General features: G+C 41.7%; 1 protein-coding gene across 1 annotated transcript in view; it reads left to right on the top strand.

Moving 5' to 3' along the window:
• Positions 1-15,680, top strand: part of LOC108310057 (nucleotide exchange factor SIL1) — a 162,917-nt gene that overhangs the window by 118,339 nt on the left and 28,898 nt on the right. Inside the window, exon 4 of the mRNA XM_017536705.2 lies at positions 14,760-14,868. Coding sequence (XP_017392194.1) covers positions 14,760-14,868 — 109 coding nt within the window. The remainder of the gene's footprint in view (positions 1-14,759; positions 14,869-15,680) is intronic.

Raw genomic sequence — 15,680 nt, 5'->3', positions numbered from 1 at the left:
TTTTAAGAGACAGAATCTTGCTCTATTACTCAGACTGGAGTGCAGTGGTGCTATCATAGCTCACTGAAGCCTTGAACTCCTGGGCTCAGGTGATCCTGCCACCTCAGCCTCCTAAGTAGCTAGGACTGCAGGTGTGTGCCACCATTCCTGACTAACTTTTTTATTTTTAGTAGAGATGAGGTCTTGCTATATTGCCTGGGCTGATCCTGAACTTCTGGTTCCCCAGGCTGGTCTCAAACTCCTGCCCTCAAGTGATCCTGCTGCCTCAGCTTCTCAGAGTGCTGGGATTACAGGTGTGAGCCACCATACATAGCCTCTAGTGCCTCATTTCTGATTTTTGTTATTGAGTATCTTGTATCATTTAACAAATGTCTTCAGTGCATTTTGAAGTAGGAAGTTACTGTTTTTTTATGTTTGTGCCCACGTCTTTCTGGCATACTTTCATTGTGTGTAGGGATGTTATTCTTTTCTTTCTTCTTCTTTATAATTGTATAGGATTATACCATAATACTTTGTTGCTCAGTTTTATGTGAAATTAGGTTTCTTGAACTTTTAGAAAAAAGCATGGCTTTAATTACCTTTTCTAAATCCATAATGCTTTCTTTTTTTTTTTTTTTTTTCCTCTTTTCATTCTGGGTCAAGCTTGAGAAAGTTTTCTCTTCTCTTGTTTTCAAGTAGTGTTCAAAAACATGGCAGCTTGCTTTATGAGGTTTCCTGGCTCTGTTTTCCTCCTCCAGTTTCATCTGGACTCTGCTTCCTTTATTTCTGTTGTCCAAGTCTACTCTGTTTTGATTTTGCTTTTAGCAGAAATGTGGGGCCCTGTCCTGGTAGGGAGCACTGGTTAATTAATTTTGGGAATTCAGGGGGCTAGACAGCTATGGCCCCTTGAAGTCTCACCCCGGACTTCTTATCACTTGCTGTTACCCATTGGCCCATTGTAATTTTTAGTGAATGCCTATCAGCTACTTAGTTGTTTTTTCTCGGGTCTCTCAGCCAACTTACTGCTTCCCAATCCCTTTTCACTTGGTTTTGATATAAATGTTGCTCAGGGATTTAGCTTTGCTATCTAGTCAGAGTCTGTTTTTATGTGAGGATTTGGTAGATTAGATGACATTGCCCTTGCCACATTAACGTATGTTCTTGAAAAAGGAAGATGAAATCATATATGTGCAACTTATTTTTGCTTAGTTTTAGTGATCTTTTTACAAATCTCCCTCTTTTTTGTTGAAGACTAATACATTCCATGGAAGGCATATGCTGTATTGTGTAACAAACCCCCTACTGATGGATATTTGTATTGTTTCTCATTGTTTACAATTAATGGAATGCTGTAGTGAACACTCTATCCATATATCATTGTGCACTTCCACGAACATTTCTATTAGATAAATTCCTAAACATGGCATTTTCTGGGGCAAATGGGATGAACAGTAACAGTTTTGATAGACATTGCCAGATGCCCAAAAGCATTGCACTAATTTATCCTTACCTACAGTGTAAGGATGTCTGTTGGTGCATGGCCTTGCCATTATTGGCCTAGAGGCTCCTCAAGGTATGAGTGTTTATATATATGTTTGGAGAGTGAGTTATAGTTTTCTCTAAGAAACTAATGAGACCTATGGACCTTTTTAGAAAAATGTAATTGTATACTTAAAACTTTCACATATAATCTCAGAGGCTTCACCAGCTGGTCTCTAGTAATATTGTTCTTCTTGCTTTCCTAACCACCAGCCCCTTCTGCTTAATGAACTAGGAAATACTTGAATGTTTAAGGATAAAGAAAGAGCAGTTGTAGATCTATGACCAATAGTTCATCCATCAAATCCTGTGATCAGAGGTGATAATACTGTGAAGCCCGTGATAAAGTCTGATGCATGTGGTTTAGTAGTAGTTAAGAACTAAACAATACTTCTTTCCCATTCTATTTTGATCTGTACCACTTGCTTGTTTCTGTCTTTGCAATTCTCAGTCTTTGTACCTTTCTCATATTTTCCTTGTGGGTCGAGGAGTGATACTGTGGAATTTAAATATATTTAAAAATAAAAAGTTTATTTCCCCCAATCCCAAGTTAAAGGCTGTCTTTGCAACAATGCATCCTTCTTTCTGTTTCAGAAAGAGGAAATTGTTTTTCTTTCCATAATGCTCACTCATCTTTGTTTTAGAACATGTACGCAGTGGACAGTCATTATCTACCAAGCACTCTATGCAGCAGTGTAGGGAATATAAAGATGTTCTGACTTTAAGAATAATATATCATAATTTTTATGTATTTGTTTCCCTCACAGTGATCTCTTCAGGAGTAGAGAGGCAACATGGTGAAACCGTGTCTCTACAAAAAATATAAAAATTATAAAAATTATCTGGATGTGGTGGTGCATGCCTGTAGTCCCAGGTACTAGGGAGGCTGAGGTGGGAGGATCACTTGAACCTGGGAGGTCGAGGCTACAGTGAGCTGTGATCATACCACTGCACTCCAGCCTGGACAACAGAGTGAGACCCTGTCTCAAAAAAATAATAAATAAAAAAAAAGAAAAAGAGTAGAGAGGCCATGTCTCACTTTTAATTTTCCTAAAACCTGGCACATAGTAGGTGATCAGTAAATGCCTGTTTAATGATTAACAAGAACCCAAATGACTAAGAGAAAACGAGGAAGTGTCATTAGAGAAGAATAAGCAAGGCACTAGACATTGAAAGGATGGGCAGGTAATGTGTAAAACTGCATCGAGTTGTTATTCAAGCTAGGCTATTAAAAAATGGACTGTCGCTTGAGCCCAGGAGGTTAAGGCTGCAGTGAGCTGTGAACATACCACTATACCACAGCCTGGGTGGCAGACCGAAACATCTCAAAAAAAAAAAAAAAAAAGCATTGAAATTTGACAGGCAAAAAGCAAGGAAAGAAGTGGCATTAAGGACTAAGAATAGCATAGGGAGAGTTTAGCCAGAGCATGGGGTACCTGGGGTACCTGTGGATGAGGGGTGATAAGGCAGAGAATATCAGCAAGGATTTCATTAGGTTAGGCAGGCCTTGAACACCATGAGGTAGTATTATTGGTACTTCGAAGGGCAGCAGGGAGCCACTGAAGGTTTGTAAGAAGGAGAGTTCCAACAAGGCTGTCCTGGGGGATGCTATACTTAACTGCAGTGGCACACGGAGGGAACATTTATCTTTTCGGTGGCGGTTGGGTCTCATGGTATCCTGAAGTTCTTTCTAGCTCAGGGTGCTGAGGTCCTAAAGTTATGAGGGATTTGCCTTCTTTTTTATAAATCTGAAATGGAGGTTTGAAAGAGGTTATCAGGGAGATGACTTGTTGGGAGACTACTTCTGTCAAAAGGGGTCCAGGCCACAAGTAGTCAGTAGGGCTTGAATCTGCCTATGAATAGGAGGGAGCACCAAGGCCAGAGGTTCCATATACTTCTTCCTGGGTACGTGGAGAGGTCTCGGGAGTGTATAGTGGGTAGAGTGTTTATAATCAAGTGACAGTGCAGAGTTCCCATTAGTTGCCCAGGATTGGGCGTATGGGGGTGCAGCTGGGGCAGCATCAGCTGTTGTGAGGGTGGGGTGTAGGTGTGAGGCAGGCTGCTTGTTGGAAGTGTGCACAGCAGCAGGCTTGCTGGAGCACTAACCTGTGCGCATTGGCCCAGAACATCCAGGCCTCCTTGCCCATGCTTGGGTGGGCACCTGCCAGCACAGCCCTCTGAGGAGCAGAAAGCCAGAGCAGGGTAGCTGCTTTTGTAAGCTCTTTGGTGCATTGTTGCAAAACTGGCTTAAGTTTGTGACTGAGCTAAGTTTATCAGGAAACCTGAAGCTTTTCTTCTTTGTTGCCAGCTGGCAGTTGTGCTCATTTAAATCCTCCCCACATTTGCTTCAGTTTTGCTGCTGGATATGGCCTCTGATTTCTGTTCTGATTTTTTGGGGAGTGGGACAGAGGCTGACCCATCTTAAATGGGTTTGGTGGCCTGCAGGTTGGTTGAGCCATGGAAAGCTGTAGTGGGTGTTTTCCGTGTGGTACAGGCTAAGTTTAAACAGCTCGTTTGCTGCCCTCTCAATTTGGATGCCCTGCAGCCTTCATTGTTACTGAATTTTTTGCAGCCTTAATGAGGCAGCCTGACATGAATATTCCAAAAAATCATGTACTCCTCTTTCCTCTGCAGAACTCAATCAGGTATGTATTGAGAGCCGATTAACACTCGGTTTGAGCATTTATCATGATATGGCACTGGTTCCTTTCTCATAGCTGGGAAAACTGAACAAGTCACAGAGAGGCAAGAGCTAAGCAGAGAATATTATTGAGAACTATCTGGTGTCAGCCCTAAGCATCTCCCTATGCATGATCTCTTATTCCTCGCTGTGAGCCCTGTGAAGTGGGTACTCTGATGCCCATTCTGCAGATGAGTCATAGGTGTTATTTACCTAAGGTCTCAGAGCTATTAAGTGGTGGAACTGGACCTGGAACTGGATCTTCCCGAGTCTGTGCCCTTTACCACCAGGCTAAACAATTGCCTATGTCATCCAAGTGCTAAAGGCTGCATGCAATTCCTTCTAGTGAAACCAGCAATACAAGTGAAGAAAGCAAAGCACAACACTATTTAGTAGGTCTCTAAATACCAGTGATCCAGAACTTTAAGCTAAAAGGCAGAAAATTGGGATTGTCATTACACTTTGATAGGTGAAAGGAGGCTCAGGTGACTAACCTCGTTTTGTTAAAGTTGCCTATATTTAAGGAGGGGCTCCCACAATGGGAGGTGGACAAGGACTTAGGACCAGTTGTTTCTGTAACTGCCATCTCTACACTGTACCTATTGCTTCATCTGTCTCTTCTCCCACTCTGATGGGCATTTTCACCTCTCTGTCCCCTGCACACACCACCCCCTCGCAATAAATAAAATAGATGTGGAGTTCTATGCTTTAGAGCTGGTCTGGAGAGAAATCCTACCCTAAAAATTTTGCTGCAGGCGTCCCTATGGATTTTTTTCTTTTCTATTGTTGGGAGTATCCAAACTGAGGGGCTTTTGTGGCAGGGGCACTAGGGAAATTGTAGAGGTCAGTAGTAGCTGATACTGGTTTGAAATACTTCAGAGAACCATGTTTGTCTGTGGTAACAGGTGCTGTAAACGAGAACAAATAAGAGCCAATTATGATGTCAGGATTCCTGGGGACTGATAGGGGAAGAAAAGGATTAAAAATTGAAGCACAATATCTTGGCACTTTGCTTTTTTAACCCTCTTATTAAATTATGACTTCTGTTTGAGGAAAATAAATGAGAACAAAGGGTATGTTTAGAATACAATCTGTGTGTTTTAAATTTGACTAATGAGTGGTTTTAGCACTTTCATTTGGGTCTCAGTCAACCTGTATTCAAAGTATCAATTAACCAATAAATATTATGAAAAACAAGAGTCAGAAATGGTTGCACCACTCCTGCTAATGAGCTGCTAATGAAATTGTGCCTGGGTGGGAAATGCAGGCACTCTGGAATCCTCAAGAGTCTTCTCCAGGAAATGAGCAGTGTGGTGCTAAGGCCTCTGGGAAACACACATTTAACTCCTTCACTTCCAATTTGCCAATTTGTTTCCCTCCTTACTATGAAGTAAAGCTCATTATCAGTATCTCAGGGTTAACTTCAATTATAGTGAGAATTAAAAAAAATTTTTTTTTAATCAATAATTTCTAAGTGGGATTAGAGAGCCAGACCAGCTATAGCCGTGCCGTGGTTTACTCCCAACTACCTTTGGTTTCTTGGCTATTTCCTTTCTCTTCTAATTTTCTCAAGTCCTTTCTCAATCTCCTCACCCCCAACGCATACTTTCATGTATACGTAATCGAAAACTGAATGAAGTCTGAACGTGTTCAAAGTTTTGTAGGGGTGAGGAAAGCAGGTGGGAGATGGGGAGTTTGTCTTAAAAACAGTGAAATGGCAGGAGCTAGTGGACCACAGCAGTCAGCTGGGTTATTGAAGATCAGATTCCCAGCATGGATGTGAAAGCCCAAGTGCTCTGAGTAAGGGCCTGTGCCTGTTAGCCTATTAGCCCCACTTACTGGGTCTTCCTCTACGTCAGAGGAATGTGGGACACATTGAGGGTGGAGATCAAAGGGGAGCCGAGGCATCAACTGGCTAGGAAACAGGTGTGATGCCCATGATGGGTCTCTACATGAAAGTAGCCCCCTTTACCCCTAGTTTTCTTTATTCCATCCCTGAATTTATTAAATTTGGGGGCTGTGGTAGGTCCCCTAGGCTGGTGGAAGGAGTGAGTAACTACACATGCTTAAAGGTCTGATGCTCTTCTCAGTAGGAGTGCTACAGGGCCACGACAGAATTCCTAGTTTTTCTGGTCAAAATCATCCCATACTGCTGTGTCAGTCTTCTCATTCCCTACCCATTCCTCTGGTTCAGGCTTTATTAAGTCTGATTAGGACAATTATAACAGCTTGCCAAGTGGCCTCCCTATTTCTTGTCTGCCTGTTTTATATGCTGAGCTCCAGATGCTTCACAGGGAGTTAATCATTGCTTGCTTGAAAGCTGTTCTCTGGACTTGGAAATCTAAGTGTTGCTACCTCTCTCCCCATTTACCTCATAATTCTCAATGGCAGGCATTGGTCTTGTTCATGGTAGTATACTTCCCAGTGCCCAACACAGCAGTGGCCCTCTGTGGGCATATGGTAAGTTGTGGCAGAAAGAATGCTCGGAAAAGAGCAGACTCTTGCCCTGTCCTCAGGGGATGGTTGTGGACTAGCCACTTATGGAAAGAGGCTCACCATGTCCCAGATGTGGTTACTTTGAGCCTTGTCCTGATAACAGTTCAAGGTACCTCTCTCACTAGAACACAGGAAATCTAAGCAGCATTGATAGTCCTTGTCCATGGAAAGCATTACGTTTGTGAATTCTGTGTAGAACGGTTGGTGACCAGCTGTAGTTTGTCCTCCTTGAGGACTAGAAAGGAGACATGGGTTAGGCTGCCACAGATGAGATTTTGGAAGGTAGTGGGGCAGTGGTGGAGGGGGATGGTGGGAGCTGTCAGGGTAGCTATTCCCTGAGGGAAACTTGTCTTTTGTTCTGAGTGGCTTTCATGCAGCTTAGAGATTTCTGCCCTTGCCTGGAAACTATGCTGGAGAATCCTTCGAAGGCCCTGCCCAGATTCTAGATTCTCTATGATTCAGAGTGAAAATCAGTTTGGGGAGTATTTCTATTTTTTCTCAGTTTGTCATTGTTTAGTCCTTCTAAAGAATACATAAATATAACTATGAACCAGAATGGCTCATTATATATTTTGCTGTTTTAAACAAAAGGTTTCCCTTTTTGGTTCCCTTAAAAACACAATAACATCAAGCGTTGTTTCAGAGTTCAGCACCCTAGAGAGGTTTGTGCATGTTATTTTGTTACTGGTTCCGTTCAAGTCCTGCCTTGGAGACAGGATAGATGCTCATTTGTGTAAGGCAGGGCTCTTGCCAGGACTTGTTTGGGGGTTTTGAATAAAGAAGCAGGAGGAGAGGGCTTTGGTAGTCATGGCAACTGGGCCTGTAAAGTCTCAGCTCTGACCAGTCCTAGTTAGGAGCTTGGAGGCCCCAGCGAGGTGAGTGTCATTGCTTCCTGTTCTATATTTTTGTATTCCTTTTGGTCTGGGGAAGAGGGAGCTGGCATTCAAGCTGACCTTTCTGGAGGCCCACTGTGTGCCTGGAGCTGAGCTTGAGCTGTGGGCACAAATAATTGGTTCCTGCCCTTCAGAAACTCAGCATAACTGGGAGTTTTTACTCTTAACACCTATCTGTAGGACTTGAGAAATAAACTGTCTTTGCTTCATCTGGGTTGACATTTACCTTTTGGGCTGTTTTGGGGACTGCTTTTCCTGGAGTACTTTTTATTTCTTCTGAGCACTGACACAGTTCTTTTTTCATTTGTTCTTCACAACAATGTAGCACATTAGGGAAAACAGACATGATAAATTCTTTTCAGTTGACACATAAGGGCATGAAGATTCAGAAAGATAAAGGAATTTGGCTAAATTCACCCAGCCAACAAAGACAGCCGAGTGAGGAGCAGAGTCCCAGGGCTTGTAGCACGGCCAGCCGGGGCAGCCTCTGACTTTCTCCATTGTGTCCACGTAGGACTGGAAGTCCCTGGAGTGGGATATTTCCAGGCAGGAGCCTATGGAGGACATCTCATCCCTATCACCCCTCCTGAAGTCCCATAACTACCAAAGCTCCTAATGTCAAGGCAGACCCAAGAGCACCATGCATTAATTCCAGCTGGCCTGTCGTGTTTGAAGCAGGGCAGCCAGGCTCTGGTGAAGCATAGCAGCCTCACTGTGGGCACCAGCTGAGGAGGCCCTGTCACTTGGAGTCTGGGAGGGACACGTTTCCAAGCACTGGGATGTGTTGGGGCAAAGACTGAGCCAAGTATTATTTGTTAATAGGTAAACTATATTTTTTTAGCTACAAACTGGCCATATGTTTTGTCTTTTCTGTGTTTAAAATGGAATACTTTTAGAAGGGGCATTTTTCACAGCTCTCACCATTCCTGTTTTCTTACAGATGAACCTCCTCACTCTCTTGCTGCCTGCCTCCTGTGGGCATTTGACATGGCTCTTACCTCCTGGTCACTATTTCTTACCTGTCCTTCAGCCAGGATTCCTCTTGTACTGGTGCTTCATGGCCTCAGGCTTTCTAGGCTAATTTTCCTCTTCCTGACATTCTGAGAACAGCACTCATGGGTCTGTGACTAGGCCCTGAGCCTTAGCTCTCTTTCCTGGACCCTAGAAATATTTACTGTCCCACTGAACTGCATCTGATAGACTAGCTACTATTCAGCGATTCGAAAAGAGATGGTATTGCTTTATCTGGAGGAATACATTTCTACAACCACTCTATTGAGATATAATTTATATACTATTCAATTCACCTATTTAAAGTGTACAGTGGGAATAATTCTCAAATGTCCTAGGGAAGGTTGGTAGAATGGAGAGGTGGTTTCTAGGCTGTGGTGTTTTATGGACCAGAAAAACTTAAAAATAATTTTTTTTCTTTTTTTTGCCCTCTGAAGTGAATGAATTGAACCCAAAAAAAATAATTTTTTTAGAGGATTAAGGCCAACTTTTTATTTTGCTGAGTTAAGGGCCTTAATATGGAAACAACACACTATTATCTCCTTTTTTAAAAGGACATTTTAACACAAAAAAGATAGAAACTATATAATTTCAGAAAAAAACACTGTTATTTGTATGATACTTTCAATTTCTTGTTTCAGGTCCATTGGAATGGATGCCACAATAAACAAAACACCTCAAAGCCTGGTGGCTTAAAAAAGTAACTATACAAAAAAAAGTATGACAGAGTAGCCGGGCGCGGTGGCTCAAGCCTGTAATCCCAGCACTTTGGGAGGCCGAGGCGGGTGGATCACGAGGTCAAGAGATCGAGACCATCCTGGTCAACATGGTGAAACCCCGTCTCTACTAAAAATACAAAAAATTAGCTGGGCATGGTGGCGCGTGCCTGTAATCCCAGCGACTCAGGAGGCTGAGGCAGGAGAATTGCCTGAACCTGGGAGGCGGAGGTTGCGGTGAGCCGAGATCGCGCCATTGCACTCCAGCCTGGGTAACAAGAGCGAAACTCCGTCTAAAAAAAAAAAAAAAAAAAAAAAAGTATGACAGAGAAGACAACACTGTTCTTTTTGTACAGCTCTAACTCTTAGAACTGTAGTTATAGTTCACATACTCTTCATGGGCTCCCCAAATAAATAGTTAAGCCAACTAGGATATGGAGGGGGCAGGAGCCATAAAATGGAGTACAAATACTACCAAATGAAGCAAGTATTACTGATTAATAACATAACCTTAATGAAGTGGACAGGGAAGAACTAGCCCAAGTGACTTTGTGAAACAGCATCTTGACCCCAGGTACTGTAAAGCTAAAGACAGAACTGTACATGCACACTGTAAACTAGTTTGATAAATGTATTTCTCACAGGGATATGGGTTAACAATTTTGAAACTAGTTTATTTGTGTACTAGAACAAAATATATTGTAGGTAATAAGAGCCAGGTTTCTCAGTGTTAGAGAAAGAAGTTATAAATAAGTAAAGTGAGAAGACAAATGAGCCCATGTGTTAGATTGGAATCTGAAGTATCAGTATAAACTTGTAGTTTTAAATATATATATACACACACACACACACACACACACAGATAAATATAGAAATATAGATGTATGGATATATACACACACAGTAACATAGCAAGACATACAGGTGTGTACATGTATATAGAAGTCTGTATGTATAGATACGTGAACATCTGTTGATGTCTTCTTTTGTTGCTTGTGGCACAGATAATCAGAGAAAGTGAACTCAGTGTCCCTTAAACATTAACGATTGATGATTACATGGAGGGCCTGGATATTATTCTAAACCATATATATATTTTCTAAACTATAAATATTAGTTCTCATGCTGCTGATAAAGACATACCTGAGACTGGGTAATTTGTAAAGGAAAGAGGTTTAATGGACTCAGAGTTCCTCATGGCTGGTAAGGCCTCACAGTCATGGTGGAAGGTGAATGCGTAGCAGTCACCTCTTTACATGGCGACAGGCAAGAGAGTGTGTTCAGGGGAACTGCCCTTTATAAAACCATCAGATCTTGTTAGGTTTATTCACTATCATGAGAACAGCACAGGAAAGACTCACCCCCATGATTCAATTACCTTCCACCGGGTGTTTCCCATGACGTGGGAATTATGGGAGCTACAATTCAAGATGAGATTTGGGTGGGGACACAGCCAAACCTTATCACTATATATATATATATATATATATATATATATATATATATATATATATAAATGTATGTATATATGTATGTGTGTATACATATATAAAGTTTGTGTGTGTACTTACAATTTCTATTGTTTATAAATTACCCAGTCTAAGATATTTTGTTACATACATACACACACATTTCTTGCCCTGCCTACTGAGAGGGCTTAGAAATACCAACACCCTAGTAGTAATGAACACACCTAGCACCCAGATCTTGGCTTCTAAACACTGTTATCCAATTTAAAAAAATGACAAAAGACAAAACAAAAAAACTAGGGCTCTTAAGAAGTGACTGATTCCAGGGCTGGGGAAAGGAAAATGCAAGATGAACTTGGAACATCTTATGGAACCAGAAAGTAAGGAAATGCTTTTAAAAAGAGAATGATGGTGGGGAGAAAAGATTTTTCAAAGCAGTGTAAGAGCCAAGCTGAAGGCACCTCTGATTGCTCAGGCTGAAACAATTTGAGCAACAAAATAAATAATAATAGTGTTGGACCCTTAGAATAAAATATCCATGAGTTCATACTAATATAAATAATTAGATAGAGGAGTTACAGTTTTTTCTTGCAGTGAAATAAATCCCAATTAATAAATGTGTTAAAGAAGGAGGGAAGTAGAAAATTGCCATTAGATGATTACTACAGTTGCAGATGGATTCCCTAAAGGCATGCAGTGGTTTTTCAAGTAAAGGGATTTGTATAATCCCAAATTATTTCCCTCATGATTTTTTTTTTGAGGGGGAATTTGGTGGGCTTTTTTTTTTTTTTTTTTTTTTTTTTTCCCGTGTTGTGCTTTTTTTTTTTTTTTTTTACTCCAAACCACTAGTGGTCAATCCTCATTCCTTCCTTCCCGCAGCCTCTGACAGCCACTAAGCTACTGTTTCTATGGATTTGCCCATTCTGCACACTTCATGTAAAATGAATCATATGATATAGGCTTTTTTCATATCTGGTTTTCACTTGTTTCAAGTTTTCAAGGTTCATCAATGCTGTAGGATGTATCAGTATTTCTTGCTCCTTTTAATGGTAAATAATATTATATGGATATACTACTTTTGTTTATTCGTTTATTAATTGATGGACATTTAGGTTGTTCTCACATACCCAATGTGATAGTATTAGAAGGTGGGGCCTTTAGGAGGTGTTGAGGCCCCATGAATAGGATTAGTACCCTTATAAAAGAGACTTGAGGGTACCCTCTGGCCCCTTCCATCACGTGAAAACACTTAGAAGGCACCTCCTATGATGCATAGGCCCTCACCAGACACTGAAACTGCTGGTGTGATCTTGGACTTCACAGTCTCCAGAACTATGGGCAACATATTTGTATTGTTTATAAATTACCCAGTCTTAGTTATTTAGTTATAGAACCCCTAACGGACTAGGACACACCCTAAACCTTTAAGGCATTATACCAGATGCTTTTGGTTCCCTGCCCAGACCCCCTGGGATCTCCTTTTTCTGTAGGAGATATGTCCTCCCCAGCTACTGTGGGGGCTCAAGACCCTTGTCACCTGCTCCTGGACCCCTCTGGGGAGCCAAAACTTCCTTGCCCAGAGCTACTGCCTCCACCACTCTGGTAGCCTGTGGCCTCTGACTGCTTGGCGGGGGTAGGTGGGGGTACAGAATCCTCCTTGGGTTTTCATTTCCTGTCACCTGGAGAGTACCACTCAATCAACCGTGTGCACATGAAGCCCTAACCGTTTCTTCTCCATGGGTGTCTCATCCCTCTTGGACCAGAAGGCTAGCAGTGGCATGCTTTTCTCATGATGATAGCAGAATATTGAGACAGCCATGCAAGCACATTTCAAACATCTGTTTGTGGCCCATTTGCCAGCATCCCACTGGCCAGAGCATGTGATAAGCAAAATCCAAAGTCAAGGTGTGGGAAGGTACACGCTGCAGTAACAGGAACTATAAAGTCATGTGGCAGAGAGTGCGACAAGCAGGAAGGAAGAAAATTGGTGATGGTGTTGCAGTCTACCACAGATTACCCCCTACACCAGAAAACAAGAGTTGTTATCTGGGTCCTAGCCTGTGACTGAAATCAGTGACAGTCCCAGTGGGAGTAAAAATTCAAGCATGAGTTGGCCTTACTCAATATGGACAGGGCTTCTGCTTAATATGGACAGGGCTTTCTCAGGCTAGGATACTTAGCCTTGGGATCAGCTCCAAAGGAGCCAGTGGTGGGAAAACAGACATTATTTTCTGCCTGTCCCCTTGCTCTCCATCCCCTTGACTTGTTACTTGTATGTATCTTGTGGCTTCTGTTTGCTTTGATTTGCCCTTCCCCTGTGTTCTGGTACATTTTCTTCCTTCGCAGGGGCTCTCAAAGGATGCAGGTCAGATTATGCTATCTGTCTAACTTGGACATTTCCCCAGTGGAGTAGAAGTACTTGAAATACAGCATTTCCTGTTGCTTTTGCCACTGCTGCTGCCATTATGTGTTTAGTATATTTTAAACGAGCACAACCTGTATTTTGAGTTAATGGTATTGTGGTTGCTCTTGCCCCCTGTTGTAGCTTATATGACGGGAGTAATTTTGGAATTTTCCTCAAATAAAATAAGTTGATTCACATAAGATGCTAGTCTCTTCTTTGGCAAGCTTAGCACACTATAACCTATTGTGTCTGAAGCTTATAAACTCACATACTTTATTCTTTTCCATTTCTAACTTAGATCAAAAGTTTGAAAATGTAAAATACTATTGTAATTATTACTAGTATTAGTACCATTATTACTAAAAATAACTATTAACGTGACTAATTACATATGTTCATGCCATAGAGAACTCAAGAGTTCTCTATGGGGCTCCCAGAATTGTTGAATTCTTGCCTGTATCATTATCCTTCTTGAGTTTACCTGATTATTCAAGAGAACTTGTGCTGTGTGCTTCCTTGGGAGGAATTTTTTCTGAAAACCATTGATTTGGGTTCTTAAACTTAACAGCAAGGCAATGCTGTCCTCTGGCAGGAAAAAGCAGAGTCCAAGTTCAGGTGTCAGAAGCACCATCTTTGCTTCAAATCTCCAGTCTTCTGAAAAGCGTTTTCCCTGAAATTCTCCATCCCTACAGCAGTTCCATGAATGAATGAATGAATGAATGGGTGTAGCATTCCATTTATGGTAAGCGCTACTGCACAGTTGCTTTTTAACTATTCTTGAGTAGTTTTGTGCGGTGCTTAGTAATAGCCCATCCATTCACAACGTTTGTTTTTCCGGGCTATGGATCAGCTCCATAGATAGGTGGGTGTAGGTTTTCAGTTTCTCCTGGCTCCACTCCCTGCCTCCTTGGCTTACTCTGTCCTCTTGTCTTCCAGTCTCTTCCTTCTTCCTTTTCATAACATTAAGTGCCACACATTTTATGTGCCAAGCTCTGGCCTAAGGGCTGGGAAATCAAAAAGGAGGAAATACAGTTCCTGTGCTTAACGGAGGAGAGAGCCTCATAGAAGAAGCTTAATTAAATAGATGAAGGTGGTGAGGTGTAAGCTGGCTGGGATGGCAGGCGCTCTGGGGTTCTGTGGGACTGCCTGTTAGGGGAGGGGCAGGAAGGGTGTCATGGAAAAGACAGTAATGTAGCATGTCCTGAGGAGTCAGTAGGTATCTGCCACTTACCTGCTGCACATAACACAAAGCTTTTATTAGCTCAAAAAAACAGAGTAGCTTAAATATACAGGTTCTAATTGGGGGACATTGGTCTCTAGATTCAAGTGTGTATCCTCTTGCCCATCTTACCTCATTTCCTTACAGATTTCCTTATAGATTAGCAAAGTGAGTATATGTGAGTGGTGTGTGTGTTTCAGGGAAAGAGATGGCTAGACTGAAGAGATAACTGAACACAGCTGAGTTTCATCTTCATGAACTACTAGTAAGTCCTGTTCGCTTGTTAGTTGGCCATCCCTGTGACCTTCCAAGGACCCTGTACCTCATGAGCCTTTTCTCTTCTTGGTTTTTAGGGCAAGCTGTCCCTGCAGGATCCCATGTACGGCTGAATCTTCAGACTGGGGAAAGAGAGGCAAAACTCCAATATGAGGACAAGTTCCGAAATAATTTGAAAGGCAAAAGGTACAGTGTCAGCCCTAGGGACTGGAAGGCTAAGTGATGACGTTGATTTTGTAATACTGAAAATGTTATCCAAATCATGTGCCTTTTTTTTTTTTTAATTTGAAATTTAATAGCATAGAATTTGTGATAAATCTGTCAGGGTTTTATGAAAGTTTACTTCTATAGTCTTTGGAAAGAAACAGTTTGCAAAGCAAATTGATACTTTAAAAAGGGCTGTAGGGGGAATGCTTAACCTGCTTTAAAAATGAAGCTATTTTTCCCAGTACTTTAAGAGCACCCATTTGAATCCCAACAATTAATGCACTGATTACAGATGAGTCATCTATTCATTAAAACAGGCCTGTTAGGCCTTCTGCTTTGCAGTAATACTTCCTTGGTGAACAATAAAATTGCATTTTAAAGTCTTTAATTCAGACTAACTTTTCCTCTCATTAGTCAGTATTAAAACAGGCTTTCTTACAGTGTAAAAGTAGAAGCTACTGCCATTCTCCACTGGCTACAGGTTCCCTTATTTCTTAATAACCAGGTTAGATTATTCAGTTTGAGAGAATTCAGTGTCTCTGTTTTTCTTTTGGTTGCCTTGAATCAGCATGCTTTCTTTGCTTGATATTTCCCGAATGAGGGGTAAGGAGGTTGAGGCATGGAGTTGCAGTGGTTGCTGGAAGTGTGCAGTTTGAAAGCTCAGTAGAAATACCAGCCATGAAATTTCTAACACGGCGCCCAGCAAATTATGGCCTGTGGGCCATATTGGGACTGTGCCCTGCTTTCGTTCAGCCTGCAAGTGAAATGGGTTTTTATATTTCTTTTTTTTT

Source organism: Cebus imitator, unplaced genomic scaffold (genome assembly GCF_001604975.1).
Source record: "Cebus imitator isolate Cc_AM_T3 unplaced genomic scaffold, Cebus_imitator-1.0 Scaffold101, whole genome shotgun sequence".
NCBI classification, from domain to species: domain Eukaryota; kingdom Metazoa; phylum Chordata; class Mammalia; order Primates; family Cebidae; genus Cebus; species Cebus imitator.
Note: the sequence above shows the minus strand (reverse complement) of the source record. Positions and strands in the feature narration are given on the sequence as shown.